We start from the raw sequence: 21,425 nt of genomic DNA, 5'->3' as shown, positions 1-21,425 counted from the left end.
GAAGAGGAGGAAGAGGAAGAGGAGGAGGAGAATGGATTTATAGCCCGCCCTTCACTTGGAGTCTCAGAGTGGCTTACAAACTCCTTTCCCTTCCCCTCCCCACAACAGACACCCTGTGAGGTAGGTGGGGCTGAGAGAGCTCTCTCAAGAACCGCCCTTTCAAGGACAGCTCTTATCAGAACTACAGCTTGCCCAAGGTCATCCAGCCAGGTGCAAGTGGAGGAGTGGGGAATCAAACCCGGTTCTCCCAGATTAGAGTCCGCGCACTTAACCACTACACCAAACTGAAAGCACTTCTTCACACAGAATGCAGGGTTAATTTGTGGAACTCACAGCCCACAAGGTGTCATGGTGGCCATTGGCTTATAAGGGGTTGAGAGAAATTCGCAAAGGAGAGTTCTGCCTCATTGGGAAGCAGTAAATACAGGCCGACTTCCGGAAGGATCCCGGTTCCGTAACCACTTACCCAGAACAGACATCCGTTTGCGCACGCTGTTGAAATCTAGAAGCGCTAACACCTTATAGGTCCTCTCCTTGCCCAGCTCACTGATGGTGATGGTATCCTGAGTCCGGGAGAGAAAGACGTATCCCATGTTCCTGGCTGCTGTCACGAGAGCTTCTTCGTCTGGTGACGCAGCTTGGTAAATCAGCTGACCTATCAGGAGAGAGAGACAGACACACATGGTTTTGGGGGTACTAACAGAGAAGATAACAAAATTCTCATCTGAAGTTCTCCTTCTGGACTTGTGACTTCCAAAATAGGGACAATGATGAATTTCTCATGCCTGCTGTTGTGGACCTTATGAAGAACTTCTGTTTCTACTTCCATTTCTCCCTGGTACAAATGGAATTTCCCCCCCGCTCTGTTTTCTGCTTCCTCAGGCCAGATGTCCCTAATGCTTTATCTTCGTCTTGATCCTTGCTTTGCAATTTGTCTTGCATACATAGCGACAAGGGTATGAAACTGCACCATGAATTGTGCCCAGAAACAAATTGTAACCTACGGCTTACACCATTCTTTCCAGCTGATTAACATTTCCAAACAGCCTCCAAGGGCAGCCCTGCGCCTTCACACTGCAGTAATCTAGCCCAGATACAGTCAGAGCACAGATCACTGCAGCTACTTTCTTTTTGCTGTCACAGTACTAGAAATGCTATGCTGCCCATGACACAATTTCATTTCTTGAAAGGTTCAGTGAGTACTGATGAACCCGACTTTGGATCTGGACTTCTCTCTCTCTCTCTCTCTCTCTCTCTCTCTCTCTCTCTCAGCAGCAACACAGCCATTGAGTGCAAATGGATTAGCAAGAAGAGAGAGATTGACTTTCCTTGGGCTTGGCCCACTTTTGGAGAGACAGTTAATTTCTTTGTATGCGATGTCTGGCCCCAGACTTGTGTAAAGGCATTGTCATGGACTGGTGAAAACAGCACAACAAATCAGTCATCGGGCTTCCTCAAGAGGTCTTCCAGCCCTCAGGACTAAGTGGGTTCAGTTCAAAGTTCCCTCTAAGGTTGTGGAGTCTTGTGAGCAAAATTCTACTGGCATTAAAGTTGTGAGCGAGCAATTTGGCGACTGAATCAATTAGTTTGCTCTAGAGCCATCCTTCCTGCGCTAAGACAAGAGCGTGTGAGCCAGAGGCTAAAAAACTGTGAGCTAGCTCACACTAACTCAGCTTAGAGGGAACACTGCTTCAGTTAACATTTTGTTTACATGTGTAGAGAAAGAAATAGGAATAACAGGAAATGGGCTCAGTGTCTGAAAGCGACGAAAGAGACTGTGGCCTAACCACGGGGTCTAGGGGCCTACAGAAATAACCTAATGAAAACTTCACTGCCTGGAAAAATTGCAGCTGAACCTTAACCACAATCTCTGTGTTAAGTCGCTCTACTTGGTTGGCTCTCTGTGGTAGTGGGGGGTGGTGGTGCTGTTCTTCATGGTTTTGGGGGGTGCCAAAAAATTGCAGCTGAACCTTAACCACAATCTCTGTGTTAAGTCGCTCGCTTAACAAAGTAGTCAGAGAGTGATTCAGCAAAGATTCAGCTTTATTCATCTCAAGGGTCTGGATTTGATAGATAGAGTGCCTGAAGAACTATGGACAGAGGTTCGTGACATTGTACAGGAGGCAGCAATCACCACCATCCCAAAGAAAAAGAAATGCAAGAAAGCAAAGTGGCTTTCTGATGAGGCTTTACAAATAGCAGAGGAAAGAAGGAAAGCGAAAGGCAAAGGCGAAAAGGAAAGATTTACCCAACTGAATGCAGATTTCCAGAGAACAGCAAGGAGAGATAAGGAGGCCTTCCTGAATGAACAATGCAAGTAACCCCAGAAAGAGTGAAGCGGCTGGGCCAAAGCCGAAAGGACGCTCAGTTGTGGAGGTGTCTGATGGTGAAAGGAAAGTCCGATGCTGCAAAGAACAATACTGCATAGGAACCTGGAATGTAAGATCTATGAATCAAGGCAAGCTTGACGTGGTCAAAAATGAAATGGCAAAACTGAACATCGATATCTTAGGAATCAGTGAACTAAAGTGGACAGGAATGGGCGGATTTAACTCAGAAGACCATTATATCTACTACTGTGGCCAAGAATCTCGTAGAAAAAATGGTGTGGCCTTTATAGTCAACAAGAGAGTGCAAAAGGCAGTACTGGGATACAATCTCAAAAATGACAGAATGATTTCTGTCCGATTCCAAGGCAAACCATTCAACATCACAGTAATCCAAGTCTATGCCCCAACCACTGATGCAGAAGAGGCTGAAGTGGACCGGTTCTATGAAGACCTACAACACCTCCTAGAACTAACACCAAAAAATGATGTCCTCATCATCATAGGGGACTGGAATGCTAAAGTAGGAAGTCAAAAGGTAACTGGAATAACAGACAAGTTTGGCCTTGGAAAGCAAAATGAAGCAGGGCAAAGGTTAACAGAGTTTTGTCAAGAGAACACACTGGTCATAGCGAACACCCTTTTCCAACAACCTAAGAGGCGACTCTACACATGGACATCACCAGATGGGCAACACCGAAATCAGATTGACTATATAATTTGCAGTCAAAGATGGAGAAGCTCTATCCAGTCAGTAAAAACAAGACCTGGAGCTGACTGTGGTTCAGATCATGAGCTACTCATTGCAAAATTCAGACTTAAACTGAAGAAAATCGGGAAAACCATGAGGCCATTCAGGTTTGACCTAGATCACATCCCTGATGAATATACAGTAGAGGTGAAGAATAGATTCAAGGGTCTGGATTTGATAGATAGAGTGCCTGAAGAACTATGGACAGAGGTTCGTGACATCGTACAGGAGGCAGCAATCACCACCATCCCAAAGAAAAAGAAATGTAAGAAAGCAAAGTGGCTTTCTGATGAGGCTTTACAAATAGCAGAGGAAAGAAGGAAAGCGAAAGGCAAAGGCGAAAAGGAAAGATTTACCCAACTGAACGCAGATTTCCAGAGAACAGCAAGGAGAGATAAGGAGGCCTTCCTGAATGAACAGTGCAAAGTAATAGAAGAAAACAATAGAATGGGAAGGACTAGAGATCTCTTCAAGAAAATTGGAGAAATCAAGGGAGCGTTCCATGCAAAGCTGGCCATGATAAAGGACAAAAACGGTAGGGACCTAACAGAAGCAGAAGAGATTAGGAAAAGATGGCAAGAATACACAGAAGAACTATACAAGAAAGACCTCAATGTCCTTGACAAACACGACGGTATAATCACTGACCTTGAGCCAGACATCCTGGAATGTGAAGTTAAATGGGCCTTAGAAAGCATTGCTAACAACAAAGCTAGTGGAGGTGATGGTATTCCAGCTGAGCTATTCAAAGTCTTAGAAGATGATGCTGTTAAAGTTCTGCACTCCATTTGCCAGCAAATTTGGAAAACGCAACAGTGGCCACAGGATTGGAAAAGGTCAGTATACATTCCAATCCCAAAGAAGGGCAATGCCAAGGAATGTTCAAACTATCGCACAATTGCACTCATATCACACGCTAGCAAGGTCATGCTCAAGATCCTACAAGCTAGGCTTCAACAGTACGTGGATAGAGAACTACCAGAAGTACAAGCTGGGTTTCGAAGAGGTAGAGGAACGAGAGATCATATTGCCAACATTCGCTGGATTATGGAGAAAGCAAGAGAGTACCAGAAAAATATCTACTTCTGCTTCATTGACTATGCTAAAGCCTTTGACTGTGTGGATCACAACAAACTATGGCAGGTCCTTAAAGAGATGGGAGTACCAGACCACCTCACATGTCTCTTGAGAAACCTGTATAAGGGCCAAGAAGCGACAGTTAGAACCGGATATGGAACAACTGATTGGTTCAGCATAGGAAAAGGAGTACGACAAGGATGTATATTGTCGCCTTGCTTATTTAATATATATGCAGAGTACATCATGCGAAATGCTGGCCTGGATGAATCACAAGCGGGAATTAAGATTGCTGGGGAAAAGATCAACAACCTCAGATATGCAGATGATACCACTCTAATGGCTGAAAGTGAAGAGGATCTAAAGAGCCTCTTGCTCAGAGTAAAAGAGGAGAGCGCAAAAGTGGGCTTGAAGCTCAACATCAAAAAAACTAAGATCATGGCATCCGGCCCCATCACTCCTTGGCAAATAGAAGGGGAAGTCGTGGAAGTAGTGACAGACTTCACGTTCCTGGGATCCCAGATCACCGCAGACTGTGACAGCAGCCATGAAATTAAAAGATTTCCTTGGGAGGAAAGTGATGGCGAACCTAAACAGCATGATAAAAAGTAGAGACATCACCCTGCCAACAAAAGTCCGCATGGTCAAAGCAATGGTATTCCCAGTAGTCATGTATGGCTGTGAGAGTTGGACTATAAGGAAGGCCGAGCGCCGAAGAATAGATTCTTTTGAACTATGGTGCTGGAGAAGACTCTTGAGAGTCCCTTGGACTGCAAGAAGAACAAATCAGTCAATCCTCAAAGAAATCAACCCTGACTGTTCCCTGGAAGGCCAGATAATGAAACTGAAGCTAAAATACTTTGGCCACCAAATGAGAAGGGAGCACTCACTGGAGAAGACCCTGATGCTGGGAAAGATTGAAGGTCAAAGAAGACGGGGACGGCAAAGGATGAGATGGTTAGACAGTGTCATCGATGCAACGAACATGAAGTTGAGCAAACTTCAGAGGATGGCGGAAGACCGGAAGGCCTGGAGGGAGCTGGTCCATGGGGTCGCAAAGAGTCGGACTCGACTGTGCGACTGAACAACAACAACAAAAAGGTTGTATGCATAAGGACCAATCACGTACGTTCCCGCTCAGGGAGCTTGTTGACAAGTCATTGGTTGGTTCTTCCTGTGCTATCAATGCGATTGGATGGATTTGGATCCTAGCCCAGGACGAAGCTTAACATGACATTTCAATTAGATGTTTTCATCACACATTATGCATTCAATGGCAGCTTATTGAATACATTACACTCTGCCTAGTGACAGAAAAGGTCAAGAGGTTTTTGTTAATACGCAGGCGTAATAACTTTATAAATATTTACTCACACACCCCGCATAGATAAATAGGTTATTAACACGAACATACGATGTATGAAGAAGCATGTAATAGGCGGAACAGGAAATAGCTTGTAACTCCACCCTCCTCCGCCTCGGGGAGGGAGAGAGGGGTGGTCGAGACCGGCCGGGTTAGGATAAAAACAATGACTCAGAGGCCTACCCTCTGAGAAGCTTCGATGATTGCTTATTGTGCATCTGGCTTCTCCGCTTTATTCGAATAAACGCTTTTATAAATTCTTTCACTGTTGTCCTGCACTGAAGTAATAGGAGTCTGATGCGTTCCAGGCCCTAGGAGTGATCCCAACACATGCATACAGGACCCTGCCTTATCCTGAACCAGACCCTTGGTCCATTACAGTCAGTATTGCCTTCTCGGACTGGCAGCTGCTCTCTAGGGCCTCTGGTACAGGTCTTTCACATCACCTACTGCTTCATCTTTTAAACTGGAGATGCTGGGGATTGAACCTGGGACCTTCTGTGCGCCAAGCAGAGGCTCTCCCACTGAGCCCCCTCCCACCTGCTTGCTCCCCCCTGTCTGGGGCAGTGGGCGAGAAGCACTAAATCCAAAATCTAGCCCCTGTGTCGGGAAAGACTGTTCTCTGCCTGAGAACCACTAGCAGTCAGAGTCGAACGGCTGGGCTAACTGATTCAGTAGAAGGTAGCTGCCTATAAGGGGCCGTAGCCCAACACAACACAGGAGAATCTTTGGGAGTCATGAGGACAGAGAGCATTTCAGTTCCTGCACAAGTGGGGGATATACCTGGAGCAGACCGGGAGCAAACTCCAGGTCATCCAAAGGCCAAGAATGTGATGGTTTTTCTCAGCAACAGGTGAGCCATGCTTGGCGGTGTCAGCTGAGGGGGGGTTGTGGATGAATAGGGACCCTTGAGCACTGGGGGCTCCATGGGCCCCTCCATGGCAGCTCCTTTCTGTCTGTCCTCCCCACCGCAGAAACCATGTCCCAGATGTGGTGATCCCCTACACTCGCACCACAGCTTCCTACTCTACTCTAGCTTCCTTTACCTCCCCGTACCACCACACAAGGAAGAACCAAGCGTTCCACATTTTGTGTCTTTTTAATATTGATTTCACTTTTTGCTGATGGTTTCTTTTTCACCTTTTGCCGATGCACCGCTCTGCCTACCCCTCCTTTGCCTGACCTGGCACTTGAGAGGGCCGTTTCACTCCACTGCCTCGGGGTACTGCTGCCACCACTGTCCCTGGTTAGGTTAGGCAGAAAAGCCTACTAACCTCCCTCTGGCACCCCTAGGATTCTGCCTCAGGGCTTCCCAGGGATCTTTGGGGCTCCCCTGGAGAGTTCACAACTGGCTGTTTTACCACTTTTCTCCTCCCTAAGGATTTCTGACCTACTCCTAGCATTTCCAAGCAGCTGGGTGGGACTATTTATTTATTTATTTATATTTACATTTATACCCCGCCCACCCTGTGAACAGGCTCTGGGTGGCTTACAGGAGACGGCCAATAGGCCGATACAAATAAAACAATAAAAATATTAAAATCCCTTAAAAAACAATCTTAACAATAAAGTGCTCGCTACAGCAGAGTAACCTTAAGATGAATGGCATATGTGGTACAGAGGGACTTCAGACCTTCAACAATCAAAGGATTTATTTAAAACTCACAACTATGGCCCCTGCCACATGAGGCGGAAAGGGACGGGCTGAAGCGCGGCTTCTGAAAGCCGCACCAAAAAAAAACGCCGCGGTGGGATCACATTGATCCCCTGAGCCGCGGTGCATTCCCTCCCCGGCACAATCAGATGCTGGGGGAAGCGAGGAGGGGAACGGGAGACTGCCGAACTGCGCATGTCTGAGCATGCGCAGTTCAGGCAGGAGCCGGGGATACACCGGCAGAAAGATGGGCCGGCGATCCCACGGCTGGCGTTGATGCAGCCGTCGTGGATGAACCACCTCGGTAGGTGGTTCATTTTTGATGTGTTTTATCGGGGGAAGGGCTGGATCGGGGACGGGTGCGCAACGCTGCCCAGATGTTGCAGTGGGATCACGCCCGTTTGCTCCGGCCCCGATCCGGCCCACTCCCGGCCCAAAACCCCTCGTGTGGACAGGGCCTATATACAGGCACATCAGAAGTGAACGGGAGAAATAAAGTAACGTTGGCAAAAATGCTTCCTCTCCTTCCCTCCTCTAAACTCACACCCTATCTAGGTGGTATGAAGGGCAGGTACATATTCCCCAAAATAGCCATCATCTCTGGCCTGGGAACAGGGCTGTACATGCCTGTGTCTCTTGCAAACTCCAGCCAACCAACTGACTGGCTTCCTGCCCAAAAACTCAATAATATATGTAGGAGGAGCCAAGCTCTCAAATGATTTTTTTTTTTTATTGCTGTGTTAAAAGTCCTTTAGGAATGATTCTTTGGGCTTCCCCTGGAGAATTTAACATCCTGCTTTAAAATGCGAGACTGTGTTATAAAACTAAGTGATATCAATCATTTTTAATTGACATATTTTCAACACTTGCTTTAACGAGGAAAAAAGGAGTGACCTTTTCAACTGAGAGGAGTTTTAAATTTATAGCTATGAGCCCTTTGAAATGCAGGTGTTGCCAGTCATTCAGGATGACCTAAGCCAAGAAAGTTTGAAGCAGCTCTTTCCTTCTATGTAAAAGCAATTTCTTATGTTTAAATGAAAGGTATTCTAACATATTGAACTTTAAGCAATATTCCTCTCTATATATGTGCATTGTTTTATTTTATATATTGAATTATCAGATGCTTTAAGTAATCACTCTATCGTATTATTTTTAAAGCTTTATTTCCTCGCAGTGGCTAATTGGGAGAGTTTGAATCATTGCCAATTGCTCTCTCCTTTATTTCAAAGGAAAGTGTCTAAGCCTAATAGAAGTGATACAATGGTTTGGGTTCTTAAGATTTTAGGTTATAAAGTATAAGATGTCTGCAAACAGCTAAAGCTAAACAATTCTATATTTTGTGTGTTATATTTAAGGCAACCAAACTGTTTGCATTAGAAAGAGATCATTATTAAGCAGGTGTGCAAATGACCAATAGCTGAACAGTTTGAGAAAAACAAGATAATTAATCAAGTCTTTGAACAAAGGGAGTATGTCTTTTGACTAAGTTCGGCCAAAAACGGAAGTAATTAATTATATATTATGCTTTTAAGTTTTTAAGGAGTATTATAACACAAAGACAAATAGGATACAGCCTGACAATTAAGAAGAACATAGGTGCGCATGAAGTCATCCCTTCTGGCACTGACTAGAAGGGTCAATTATATGAATTGTGAAATAGTATCTCCTACAGGCCGAACCAAGTTATGGGTTTTCTAAACTATAAGCTTGGATAATAATACAAGCAGCTTTATAAATGTGCTAATAGTCTTTAAAATAATTGTAGAAAATATTCTAGAGGACCAAAATGAGATCTAAAAAGTGAATTGAAGATGTCTATGAGAGTTTAATGCTATAATAGGGCTGCCAAGTGGGGGCGGGGGCGGGTAAACCCCCGCTTCTGAGGCCCGATTTCCGCCGCGGAATCGGGCCCCGGGGGGCGGGGCCACGGCCATACAAGGGAAAACCCTATGGTTTTCCCTTGTATGGCCGTTGCCCCGCCCCCAGCGTGCCTGGCGTCCTCCCATCACTTCTGGGAGATGTGCATGCGGCGCGCGCGCACACACCCGACACCAGCCGGGAGCCCCCCCGCTCCCGACGAAGATTCACTTGGCAACCCTATGCTATAAAGTGTTTTGAAACACTAAAAGAATTCATGTAAGGAGTTTAATGCTTTAGAATGTCTTGTAATGATATGCTATTATATTTTATATACCTATTAGTAAGAATAAGCTTATGAAATGCTTTAAATGCAAGTATAAATGTCTGTATAAAATCAAATGTTATAAACTGAACTGACAAAGTTGTACTGAGAATGAACCCAGCCTGGAAAGGTTCAGTGAGAGGTAGCAGAAGACTGGGAGTAATGCTAAGGAGAAAAACAAAGTTGTAAATCAGAATTAATGAGCTTCACCTGTGCTGTAGGAGTAGGAAACTCTACCAATTACCATTTTGTGTGCCAAACATGTGATTGATGACTGACAAGACAAAGAGAACTGAACTGAGCATGCCTAAGTGATGTCAGTGCTGACGTAAAACAAGAAGGAGCAGAAAAGAGTATACAAGTCTGCTCCTTGCATCTGCTAGTTGAACTTCCCAGGCTGAATTAAGCTGTAGGGGAGTTCCTTTATTCGAATAAATACTTTTTATTACCCTTTACTGCCTGGAAGATTGTTTTCACTGTGTGGTTTATTGGCTAGCCACATAAGTCAAAGAACCTGAGCACCTTTAGCGTATTGGCAACAATATATACAGCAGTTCCTACCCAGTTCCTACAGCATTCTGGGACAGATCTCCACATAACCTTGATGGATTTCCTGTCCTTCCTAGGGAGTTGCCCTCAGATTACTGGTTGGAGACAGGAGGAAATTAGGCCCAGGCCCACCTAAAGTTTGACGGTCTCCTTTCCAACCCATGGAAAGTTAAATCCCCACACAAGATGGAGTTTCTCCACAATTTTATTTCTCCACTTTTTGGCCGCTAGTTTGTGGGTTTTGTTTGGTACTGTGCGTGATGTATACAGTGTTTACATGCACAACGCACGCCATTTCTAGACATGATGTGTGTTTGGATGGGGATTTACCAGTGCACCAATTCATGCGTACGTTTTACGAGAAAAAAAATTTGCACCAAGAAGTAGAACACGAGTTGGAAACCTGTGGGTTTGACTGGCCCAAAGGGAGAAGCGAAACTAAAACCAAGCTCTGGGAGTCGAAACAGCAGATATGAGAATTTGGAAATCATTATCCCAGATCAGGGGTCCCCCAACATGAGATCCAGGGTGCCTGCCAGCACCTTTTCTGGGGCTCACCAAGTTTTTCTATGAAGTGGGCAGGGCCAGGTAGAGCTTTTGCTCTAGGAGTCAGATTTGATTGGCTGTGCCGATTTTTAAAAACATCGCATTGGCAGCAGCTGCCACCACAGCACAAGGATCTGCACTGTGTGACTGAAGTTAAGCTGTGGCAGCCATTTTGTGGCTGGGTTCGCCTCCTATGGCTGCCATTTTGTGGCGGCCATTTTGTTGCTGCGTCCACCATGCCATGTCAGAATGCCCAAATGTGCCCACAGGCTCAAAAAGGTTGGGGACCCCTATCCTAGATCTGGCCCTCTCCATTAGAGGCAGCTGCCAGTACATTTAAAAGGAATGTAAATACTTGCGAACAGCAACGAAAAGGCCAACAGGGGGGGAAAAGGCATTCCATGTCTCTCCTCTCACTTTCTTTCTCCTCCACCATGACGGTGTGGCAGAGAGCCAGCAACCGCAGGAATTCTCTGAGGACGGGGTTGTCGTCCTGCTGGATGGTACTCATCAGCAAGGGGTCATAAAATTCCAGCTTCATGTCCCAATATTTGTTCCAACTTAAGAGGTCTTCCTGAAAGAAAAGCCAAAGAAGGATAAAGGATGGATCGGGCCCGGCACTGCTAACTGTCAGGGATGAGTAGGGTTGCCAGGTCTTGGTTGGAAAATACCTGGATACTTTGGGGGTGGATCCACGAGAGGGTGGGGTTTGGGAAGGGGAGGGGCCTGGGCATGGTACAATGCCATAGAGTCCGCCCTTCAAAGCAGCCATTTTCTCCAGGGGAACTGATCTCTGTCAGCTGGAGATCAGTTGTAAAGTGGGATATCTCCAGGCCCCACCTGGAGGCTGGCAACCCTAGGTGTTAGGGGTATTGAGCCTTTCTGGGAGGGTAGGCCGGGTAGCAATGTTTTAATAAATAATTAAAAATCGTATTACATAAAGCAGTTCTTTTGATCTGGGGGAGTCCATTTTTTTTCCTTTCACACCTCCAGATCTGCCACACTCCACCCCGATATATCCGGATCCACCCAGTTCCACCTTCTGACCTTCAAAAGCTCAACAAGCGCCTTCCTGACAAAATCCTCCTCTGGCTCCACCCACATCTCCGCTCCCTCCTAAGGTTCTAAACACCATTTAGGCAAATTCTGGGAGATCTGAGGGGCGGTGTCTGGAGACGGAGGAGACTGGGGAAGATGTGATGTCACTTCCAGGTGACAGTCTATGATTTTCTTGTAATCTCTATGGTAAAGACCATAGAGACTCGGAGAAATTCCTAGAGCATCATTATGGAGACTTTTTTTTCCTCTCGCTTCTCAATTTATCCAGGACAGGAGATTGGTGTTGGGGGTGGGGAATTCCCTACTGTGCCCAGGCATTTGGGAAGTGTGCTTGCTGTCTAGATACTCTAGGACTTCCATGACTCTTATGGTATAGCATAGAAACTAGGACAAACAGATGGTTTCCAATGATCCCTCTAAGCTGTGGAGTCTTGTGAGCAAAAATTCTACTTTGTGAGCTCCTGGCATTAATGTTGTGAGTGAGCAATCTGGCTACTGCATCAGTTAGAGGACAGGAGATTGGTGTTGGGGGTGGGGAATTCCCTACTGTGCCCAGGCATTTGGGAAGTGTGAGCCGGAGGCTAAAAAACTGTGAGCTGGCTCACACTAACTCAGCTTAGAGGGAATTTTGCCTGTAAAAATACTAAAGGCAGAGGCTGGTTGGGGAATTGAAAGAACGTTAGGACTGCTGCAGAAAAAGACAAGCGGAAACGTTATGAGTCGGGAAATTTAAATTTAAAATTTGGATTTTCGTGTTAGGAAGTGACTTCACAGGAAGGAAAGGGAAGGAAAGAAACTGAGTCTTCACCAGGATGTGACATCACAGGATGTAACATCATACCCCTGCTGAGCTTTCTATCCCCAGACTTCACCCTCCCTGGACACCATCCTCAAATCTTCACAAATTTCCCAAGTTCAAGATGGCAACCCTATTCACAAATTGGCAGCCAAAACAGATCCTACTCTGAAGAAGGTTTGGCAGCTGTTCAGGTTATCTTTGGTTCTAGTATACACAACCACCCTGTGGATAGATTGCCAGGGCTCCCACTATGGCAGCAAGCATCCTCCCAGCACCCCTTGTTGCCTGCCACCAGGCAGAGCAGTGGCAGAAGAATTTTTTTAAAAAATTGGTGTGACGTATGGTGTGACATCACTTCCGGGGGAAACCAGAAGTCACTTTGCTCTAGGAATCACTGCAAACTCTATGGTTTTACCATTTGGTTTTACCACAGCTTCCGGCAATTCCTAAAAGGATGTGATGTCACTTTCGGGTTTCCCCGGAAGTGATGTCATGGTCCATACAATGCCAGCACCTCCCATGTACCTGCCCCCCTTCAGCTCCCACCAGTAGCCACATCCTGGCAACCCCCCAGCCTGTGGAATTGTGACACCATTCATATTGGCTGCTTATTGCATTCCAGAGCCGAAGCTGGAAACGCCTCAGTGAATTGCCCAGAGGTTGACTTCCTCCCAGTGTCTGTAAACCTCCCTCCCCTTCTGTCAGCTTCGTACAGGCCCCGCAGAGCCCCTGTTTCCTCTCCTCCTGCCAGCCCTTCTCCTTAAACCACCCGTCCCATTTGAGGCAGGAATGTTGCACATACCATCAGGTTGGTGTTGCTACTCCTGTTTGAACCTGCAAATATTTTTGAAAAGAGGGAAATGTATTAAGGGCATAATCCAGACGTGTACTTGTCTAATACAAATATTGGGAATTAACAACAATGACCACTAATTTAATATTTAAATTGAAATATTCTTTATCAGCAGTGTTCCCTCTAAGCTGAGTTAATGTGAGCTAGTTCACAGTTTTTTAGTCTCTGGCTCACACATTTTTGTCTTAGCTCAAGAAGGAGGGCTCCAGAGCAAACTGATTTATGCAGTAGCCAAATCACTCGCTCACAACTTTAATGCCAGTAGATCACAAAGTAGAATTTTTGCTCACAAGACTCCACAGCTTAGAGGGAACATTGTTTATCAGGGGTCATTTCGTAGAAAAAGAGGTGCAGGGGCTCATTAGCATAACTCATTAGCATAACCCATTAGCATAACTTATTTGCATATGCCACAATCCATGACATTACCGGAAGTGTGTCAGAAAGCACCACTGGACTGTTTTGGATTGCTAGCTATTGGGGGGGGGGGAACGTGCAGATCTGCCCTCACAGAGGAGGGAGAGCTTGTACCTGAATAAAACTTGGTCTTAAAGGTGCCACTGGACTGTTTTGGACTGGGGGACAGGGGGGAGCTTTGCAACTTACCTGGCTGATTCTTGCTCTGACTGAGGGCTGCTGGGAGCAGGGGGTGGGGCTTGTTGCATGTGCCCGCCCCCTGGGCTCTTTACTGCCAGAGCTCCGCTCCCGTGAGCTCCTGCAGGAAATGACCCCTGTTCTTTATCCTCTACAAAGAGTGGCATTGTCAACTTGCAATGACTTGGGATGTGGCTAACAACAACAATCTTCTCTATGCATGCATAGATAAAGTGCCATCAAGTCCCAGGTGATTTATACCAACCCCGTAGGGCAGGGGTGTCGAACTCATTGGTTATGAGGGCCGGATCTGACATAAATGAGACCTTGCTGGGCCGGGCCATGCGTGTCATAAAATGCAATGCCAGGTAGCGGAGATATAAACTTTATAAATGACACAGACAAACACAATGAAAGCTTTTTAAAAAACTTTAAATAAAACATGTCTCCTGTATATGATTGAGGCAGCTGTGCCAGGAAGCAAGCTCTGTCTGATTCCCTCCCTCCCCCTGGGAAGAGGACGGCCCCCAGGGTGCATGTTTGACACCCCTGCCATAGGGTTTTCAAGGCAAGAGACTGACAGAGGTAGTTTGCCATTGTCTGTCCCCTGCCATCCTGGACTTCCTTGATGGTCTTCCATCCAGGTACTAACTAGGGCCAGCCCTGCTTAGCTCCCAAGATCTGATGAAGTCAGGCTTTTCGACACAGGCATACCTTTCATGGAAGGAATTTCTGAAATAGGAAATAAATGGAAACAAAGACTTGTTTAATTGAGAAGAGTGAGAACCCAGTAGCGCCTTGAAGACTAACGAGATTTGCGGCAGGGCGTGAGCTCTCGTGAGTCACCCGCTCAGTTTTTCAGGTACTCACGAAAGGTCATCATAACCTGCCGCAAATTTTGTTAGTTTTTAAGGTGCTTCCAGACTCTCGCTCTTTTCTGCTGCTACAGACAGGCTGACACGGCTACCCATCTCGTGCAATTGGGTTGCTCAAGGGAGAAGCAAAATCAAAGCAGATTTTTCAGGCTGAAACCAATGCTCCCTCGAAGCCGTGGAGTCTTGTGAGCAAAAATGCTACTTTGTGAGCTCCTGGCATTAAAGCGGTGAGCGAGCAATTTGGCTACTGCATAAATTAAGTTTGCTCTGGAGCAGTCCATCCCGAGCTGAGACAAAAAAACTGTGTGAGCCGGAGGCTAAAAGACTGTGAGCTGGCTCACACCAACTCAGCTTAGAGGGAACACTGGCTGAAACAGCAGGGGAGAGATTAAAAGCCATCTCTCCCTATAACTCCTCTTTCAACCTGTGTTAAGTGGGATTGGTTACTTGCAATAATTTGCATTCTACGACAGAGGAGAGGGGAGGGACGGATGATACAGTATCCATAACCCCTGCATAGGGTTGGAAAGTTCCATCAGATCGCAGCTAATTTATGAGGACCCCACAGGGTTTCCAAGGCAAGAGATGTTCGGAGGTGGTTTGCCCTTGCCTGCCTCTGGGTAGTGACCCTGGACGTCCTTGGTGGTCTCCCATCCAAGCAGAAACCAGGGCCGACCCTGCTTAGCTTCCAAGATCTGACAAGATCAGGCTAGCCTGCGCCAAGTCTTTGCACAACCCCCTGTCAGCTATGCTGCCATGGGGGTTGGGGAGTTCATTCTGTGTCTTGTTAATGGCTACTGCATTCCTATCCCTGCTGTTCTGCCTTTGCTGAAACGCTTATCTCTACAGATGTGCAGGAGGAGGTTGTGTTGTCTGGAAGTCTCCCCTCTACCATGAGAGACTCCTGGTTCCCAGCTTTAGCCACCTAACGTTTTCCTAATTTATACCTCACGCGGGAGGGTACCTAATTGGCCCAGGCCATGGGGGGGGGGTTCATAAGAAAACCCTATATCCTATTTGGTTCTATTGATTGCCGCCATTCTTAACAGTGACTGTGTTACGGCATCTATAGCTTTGCAATAAAAGTATAACCGTTCCTGAATGCGTGTACTTCATTGTTAGCTGTGGGTTCTGACACACACACCCAATGGTTTTGTGGCGCCCGCCAGCACCACCTGCTGAGAATCATGCGCCATGTAGGCCCCCCCTCCCTTTTAAATCCCAGCCATCTCTGTGACTTAACGTTACCATATATCTTCCCGTCGATACAACATTTCTTGAACGTCATGATGTTTTGGGTCAAGGTGCCCGTCTTATCGGAGAAGATATACTGGATCTGTCCCAGCTGGTCATTCAGACTGGTGCTCCTTGCCTTGGCGGGCGTATCTTTGGGCACGTAATACATTTCCAAATCCCAGTTGATGAAACAGCTATTGACCAGGTAGATGAACTCAAAACTACGGAAAGAGAAGCAGCGTCGATTGTGCAAGGAACACTTCTTCACCCAAAGAGTCATTAACACGTGGAATTCACTGCCGCAGGAAGTGGTGGCAGCTACAAGCATAGACAGCTTTAAGAGGGGACTGGATGAACATACGGAGCAGAGGTCCATCAGTGGCTTTTGGCCACAAGGTTCCCTAGAGTCGGATTCGACTGGCTTTCGAGCAGGGGAACCTTTACCTTTTTATACAGGGAAAACTCTGTCTCGGGCAGTGATGCTCTGTATTCTTGGTGCTCGGGGGGCTTCTGGAGTTCTGGCCTTTCTAATGGAACTCCTGAGGGCACCTGAGTTTTGGCCGCTGTGTGAACACAGAGTATTGGACTGGATGGGCCATTGGCCTTGTCCAACATGGCTTCTCTTATGCTCTTAAGTGTGGTTTGAGTACCCACCTGGCCAGAAGGCCAACACGGCCAGTTTTGAATCGATGTGCCAATGCCTTCCGTTGCCAGGAGATTGGGGGTTTAAAGAAGGAGTACAGTATCTGGGGCAATACTCCCTCTAAGGTATGGATCCTTGTGAGCAAAAATTCTACTTTGTGAGCTACTGGCATTAAAGTTGTGAGCCAGCGATTTGGCTACTGCATAAATTAGCTTGCTCTGGAGCCGCCCTCCCAGAGCTAAGACAAAAATGTGTGAGCCGGAGGCTAAAGAACTGAGCTCACACTAACTCAGCTTAGAGGGAACACTGATCTGGGGAAAGAAATGCTCCAGAAATTCTCCTTGCCTCACTAGATTTTTGAGTTCTGAACAGGGGTCTTGTTGTAGAAAAAGAGCTGCCGGAGCTCATTAGCATAACTCTTTAGCATAACTTATTTGCATATGCCACGCCCCCTGACATCACCGGAAGTGACAGAAGGCCACACACCCCTGACATCACCGGAAGTGTGTCAGAAGGCCCGGCTACTTACCCTCCTGCTTCATCCTCATTCCCAAACGGAATGAGGATCGAAGCAGAGGGCGGGGTAAAGAAGGGGGCGGGGCTTCACCACGTGACCGCCCCGCCCCCTAGAGGTTCTCTTCCGGAGCTCCGTACCTGAGAGCTCCCCCCCGACTAGAGCCCTGGTTCTGAATGACCCGGGCTCTTTTTGTAGCAGGAACTCCTTTGCATATTAAGCGACACATCCCTAATGTAGCCAGTCCTCCAAGAGCTTACAGTAGCCCTTGTAAGAAGAGCTCTGTAAGCTCTTGGGGGATTGGCTACATTAGGGGTGTGTCGCCTAATATGCAAAGGAGTTCCTGCTACAAAAAGAGCCTTGCCTGGAACTCATGTGCTGGGAATACTGCTTTGTTCCAGTCTTGTTTCTGAAAGTGCATGTTCCCACAGCCTTCCGTTCCTTTAGGTCAGGCACATCTCTTCCTTCCAGACGTTTAATGTGTATATCCTGAGAACTGGTGTGGGCTAATGCCTGGGCAGAGTGCTGGACTCTTTCTGCCACTCCTCAAATCATTGAGAGAGTAGGAGACTGGGGCCAAGAGTGGGGGTGTGCTCCCCAGTGTTCCCTGTAAGCTGCACTAGGGGGCGCTGGCACACAAAGATTTAGCTGGCTGCTCACAGATTTCAGCAGCCTGCCCACAAGCCTCAGATCACCTCCTTCTGGGGCCTATAGAATTGGACCCCCCAGTCCAATCTTTTTGGAACTTGGAGCGTTTTTTGAGGAGAGGCCCCAGCAGCTATGCTGAAAATTTGATCCACCACAAAAAACAACTCCCCCAGAGTCCCAGAAACCCCCAGATCACTTCTCCATTATAGCCTACGGGGCCCATTGACTATAATAGTCCCCATAGACTATAATGGAGCAGGGGGGGAAATCATTTATTTATTTTTGCACACCCCTATTTATGCTTTTCAGTATGCTCTAAATGCTGCCTTGAGTCACAGGAAAAGTGAGATATAAAAATTTGAATAAAGAAGTAGTTTGGGCAGGCTGATAACTTTTAAGCAACTTCCTTTTGTTGGGTTAGGCAGGGTTATGACAGTGATTGTTCCACCTCTGTTATACTTGACCTGTAAATTTGTCACATTTCACTAAAAAACAACAACAGCAGACTGCAAGAGTACTCCCCCCAAGTGCTGGTATGTTTTCTAGGGCTCAGTGCAGAGCGACGGTCTGTGGCCAGGTCTACCAATACAGTGGATTGGGGGTGGATAGACCTGTTTTCCGGAGGCCAGGTCTACTAATATAGTGGAAAGGGTGGGTAGACCCATTCTCTGGAGGCCTGATCTACCCCCATAAAGGACAACATTTTCTGTAATAAAATTTGACTTGATTCTCTGATCCCTTACAATGTTTAAATTATTTTTAAAATATAGTTTAAAAGAGTTCATTCTGAGATTTTTACAAGGTCATGGAAATCATCTTCTAAAAAACGAATGTATGCAATAGTCAAACGTAGACTTACTCACAACTTTAATGCTACGATCAAATGTAGACTTACAACTTTAATGCTACAAAGCTTTTTTTTTGCTCACAAGGCAGAATTTTTGCTCTGTGGAACTTCGAGAGAACACTGGTGCTAAGTATGGCTGGGCAAACGGCAACCCTAATCATGTGACGGTGGCCAGAAAGAGCTCACCAATGAAAACTGAGGCACTGCTGGGAATGGACGTTCTGTTTGGGAAGATCCTGCATGGCCAAGCCTCAACAGCCAGCCCTCCTGAGTGATCTACCATCCGGTTTGCATGGCAAGCGTAGGGGCTGCTGAAACATACGTGATAAGCATGGCCATCGGCAGCACGAAGCTCAGGAGGATGATGAACCCCCAGAAGGCATAGAAGGCGTGCTTGGCTGCGCTGGTGTTGGTGTAGAAGACGGAGAGGTAGTTGTGCTCCTGGCGGAACTTGGCCACCCAGAGCCCAGAGCCCACCGCGAGGCCAAGCGAAGTCAGTATGAGCGCCAGGGAGATCTGCAGTGAGGAAAAGGGAAAACGGGACTCTGAACTCATCCAGCAGGCCAAGGAATCATGTGTGTGGGGGGGCAGTGCTCCCTCTAAGCTAAGCTAGTGTGAGTTAGCTCACTTGTTTTTTAGCCTCCAGCTCACAGATTTTTGTCTTCGCTCAGGAAGGATTTATTTTTATTTATTTTTATTTGTAGTTCGATTTATATCCCGCCCTCCCCTAAGGCTCAGGGCGGCTAACGACTGGGGCAAAAGCCACAATTAAAACAATTAAAGCGAGATGGCTCCGGAGCAAACGAACTGATGCAGTCGCTCGCTCACAACTTTAACGCCAGTCGCTCACAAAGTGGAATTTTCACTCACAAGGCTCCACAGCTTAGAGGGAATGTTGGCGGGGAGAGCTCCCACAGACTGCAGTGCTTCGAAAGAATAATAAATCAAAACTTTATTTATTTATTTATTTTGCCACCAAGTCAGGCTTGAAGGCAAGGGGATGTTCAGAGGAGGCTTGCCATTGCCTGCCCTCTGCATCGCAACCCTGGAATTCCTTGGAGGTCTCCGAGATCTGATGAGATCCGGCTTGCCTGCCTATCCAGGTCAGGGTTGAAAATGGTGTCCTTGAGAAGTTTCTACACTCACCACGAACATGTTCTTGCTATGTTCTTCAATGGGCTATAATTGAAGATATGCAATTATAGCCTATTGAAGAACATAGCTTTATGATGAAGTGAATCAACAGTATATTTCCAATACGTCACCAAGAGAAATGAATTGTTGAAAGACCGTTTATGTACACATCCTTGTTCAGAAGAAGATCATTTCCCTTTTTTCATAGATCAGAGGTGGCCAAACTGTGGCTCTTTCATACAGATTGTGTGCCTGGGGAAGCAAAGGGCTGGCATGACTCCCTGATCGATCATCCCTTCCCCTCCCTGGGTAGGCTTAAGGTCGGAGGGGGCAGAGAAAGAAAGCAACTTTAGCTTTAAATGCATTCTCAAAGTCCCCCCCCCAAGCCTACAAATATAATTAGACAAACAAATATCATTATCAATATCTATTTTTCTCCCCTCTGTTTTTATTATTGGCAGTCTCGTTTAATGTTCATAAAAAGCAAATGTGCCTATTTTCTAATAAAAACGTGTCTACAGTATTTGTACACGTCATGCGGGTCTCAAACATTCGACGTCTATTCTGTGTGGCTCTTATGTTAAGCGCGTTTGGCCACCCCTGCCATAGATGGATAAAAAAAGTCATGGGTTCCCAATGTGGTGTGCATAGGCACCATGGTGTGAGGAACTGACCTCCAAAACCAGGATGCTTAGTGCCTCAGCTGGGAGATTAGGGGTTAATGCCGCACGGTAAAGCACAGGTTGATTGACAGGCTGCTGCCTGCCTGCATCCCCACCCCACCCCACTGGTCAGCACCAGCTGAGAAGAGCTTTCAAAAGTCATGTGAGTCTTGTCAGAAGGAGTCAGTAGTCATTTGGACTTTGGCTTGGCAATAGCCAGCCAGGAGGAGTGTGTCTGTGCTGGTCTGAGAGAAACAATCGAGGTCACTTGGGAAGTGAAGGGACACCACTCCTTGCCTTTACTGTGGACCATCACATTTGAGGAAAAGTTCAGAAATTAGAATTTAAAGTCCAAGTGTCAGCCCTAGCTGGATTCCATTTATTCACAGTCTCCAGAACTGGGGTTTAGGTTTGACAGAAGAGACTGGAGAGGAGGTTGAAACTGCCAGTCTAGCTTTTATTCCCTTAGTAGGGTTGCCAGCCTCCAGGTGGGGCCTGGGGATCTCCCGCTTTTACAACTGATCTCCAGCTGACAAAGATCAGCTGCGCTGGAGAAAATGGCTGCTTTGGAGGGTGGACTCTATGGCATTGTACCATGCTGAGGCCCCTCCCCACACCCCGCCCTCTCCTGGCTCCACCCCCAAAGTCTCCAGGTATTTTCCAACCCAGATCTGGCAACCCTAGCTCCTAGGAAGAGGAGGATATTTCTTATCCAGTTATTCAATAGGTTCAACTCAGAAGGGACCCCTGGTTTGTGTAAAAAAGGGAAATTGTCTTAGACTCCTCAAGAGTAAAAAGGGAAAGTTATAATCCCACAAGGGAAGTATTTAATAATACTAAGTACTTAGTACTAACTGAGCCCGTTCGCGGGGAGGTTGGGGTAGAAATATTATAGCAATAATAATAATAATAATAATAATAATAATAATAACAACAACAACAACAACAACAACTAGGGTTGCCAAATCGGCCGGGGGGGGGAATCCCCCGCTTCGGAGCCGGGGGAATCGGGGCCGGGGGAACCCCGCCTCCAAAGTTGCGTCACCAGCAGCCACGTTGCTGACATTGAGGGTGTGGCTGAGCTCGTCGGGGGGGGGGGGGGCACCTGGGGC

At 46.7% G+C, this 21,425-nt stretch overlaps 1 protein-coding gene across 1 annotated transcript in view; it reads right to left on the bottom strand.

Annotated features, from left to right (window-relative positions):
- The window catches only part of ATP8B3 (ATPase, aminophospholipid transporter, class I, type 8B, member 3), a gene marked incomplete at its 5' end in the record, with an annotated part of 76,862 nt that overhangs the window by 34,989 nt on the left and 20,448 nt on the right, over window positions 1-21,425 (bottom strand). The window contains 6 exons of the mRNA XM_015410569.1: window positions 334-362; window positions 467-655; window positions 10,867-11,023; window positions 13,110-13,141; window positions 15,878-16,086; window positions 18,840-19,033. Of these exons, the coding sequence (XP_015266055.1) occupies window positions 334-362; window positions 467-655; window positions 10,867-11,023; window positions 13,110-13,141; window positions 15,878-16,086; window positions 18,840-19,033 (810 nt within the window). The remainder of the gene's footprint in view (window positions 1-333; window positions 363-466; window positions 656-10,866; window positions 11,024-13,109; window positions 13,142-15,877; window positions 16,087-18,839; window positions 19,034-21,425) is intronic.

Source organism: Gekko japonicus, unplaced genomic scaffold (assembly GCF_001447785.1).
Source record: "Gekko japonicus isolate JY-2015 unplaced genomic scaffold, Gekko_japonicus_V1.1 scaffold3619, whole genome shotgun sequence".
NCBI lineage: Eukaryota > Metazoa > Chordata > Lepidosauria > Squamata > Gekkonidae > Gekko > Gekko japonicus.
Note: the sequence above shows the minus strand (reverse complement) of the source record. Positions and strands in the feature narration are given on the sequence as shown.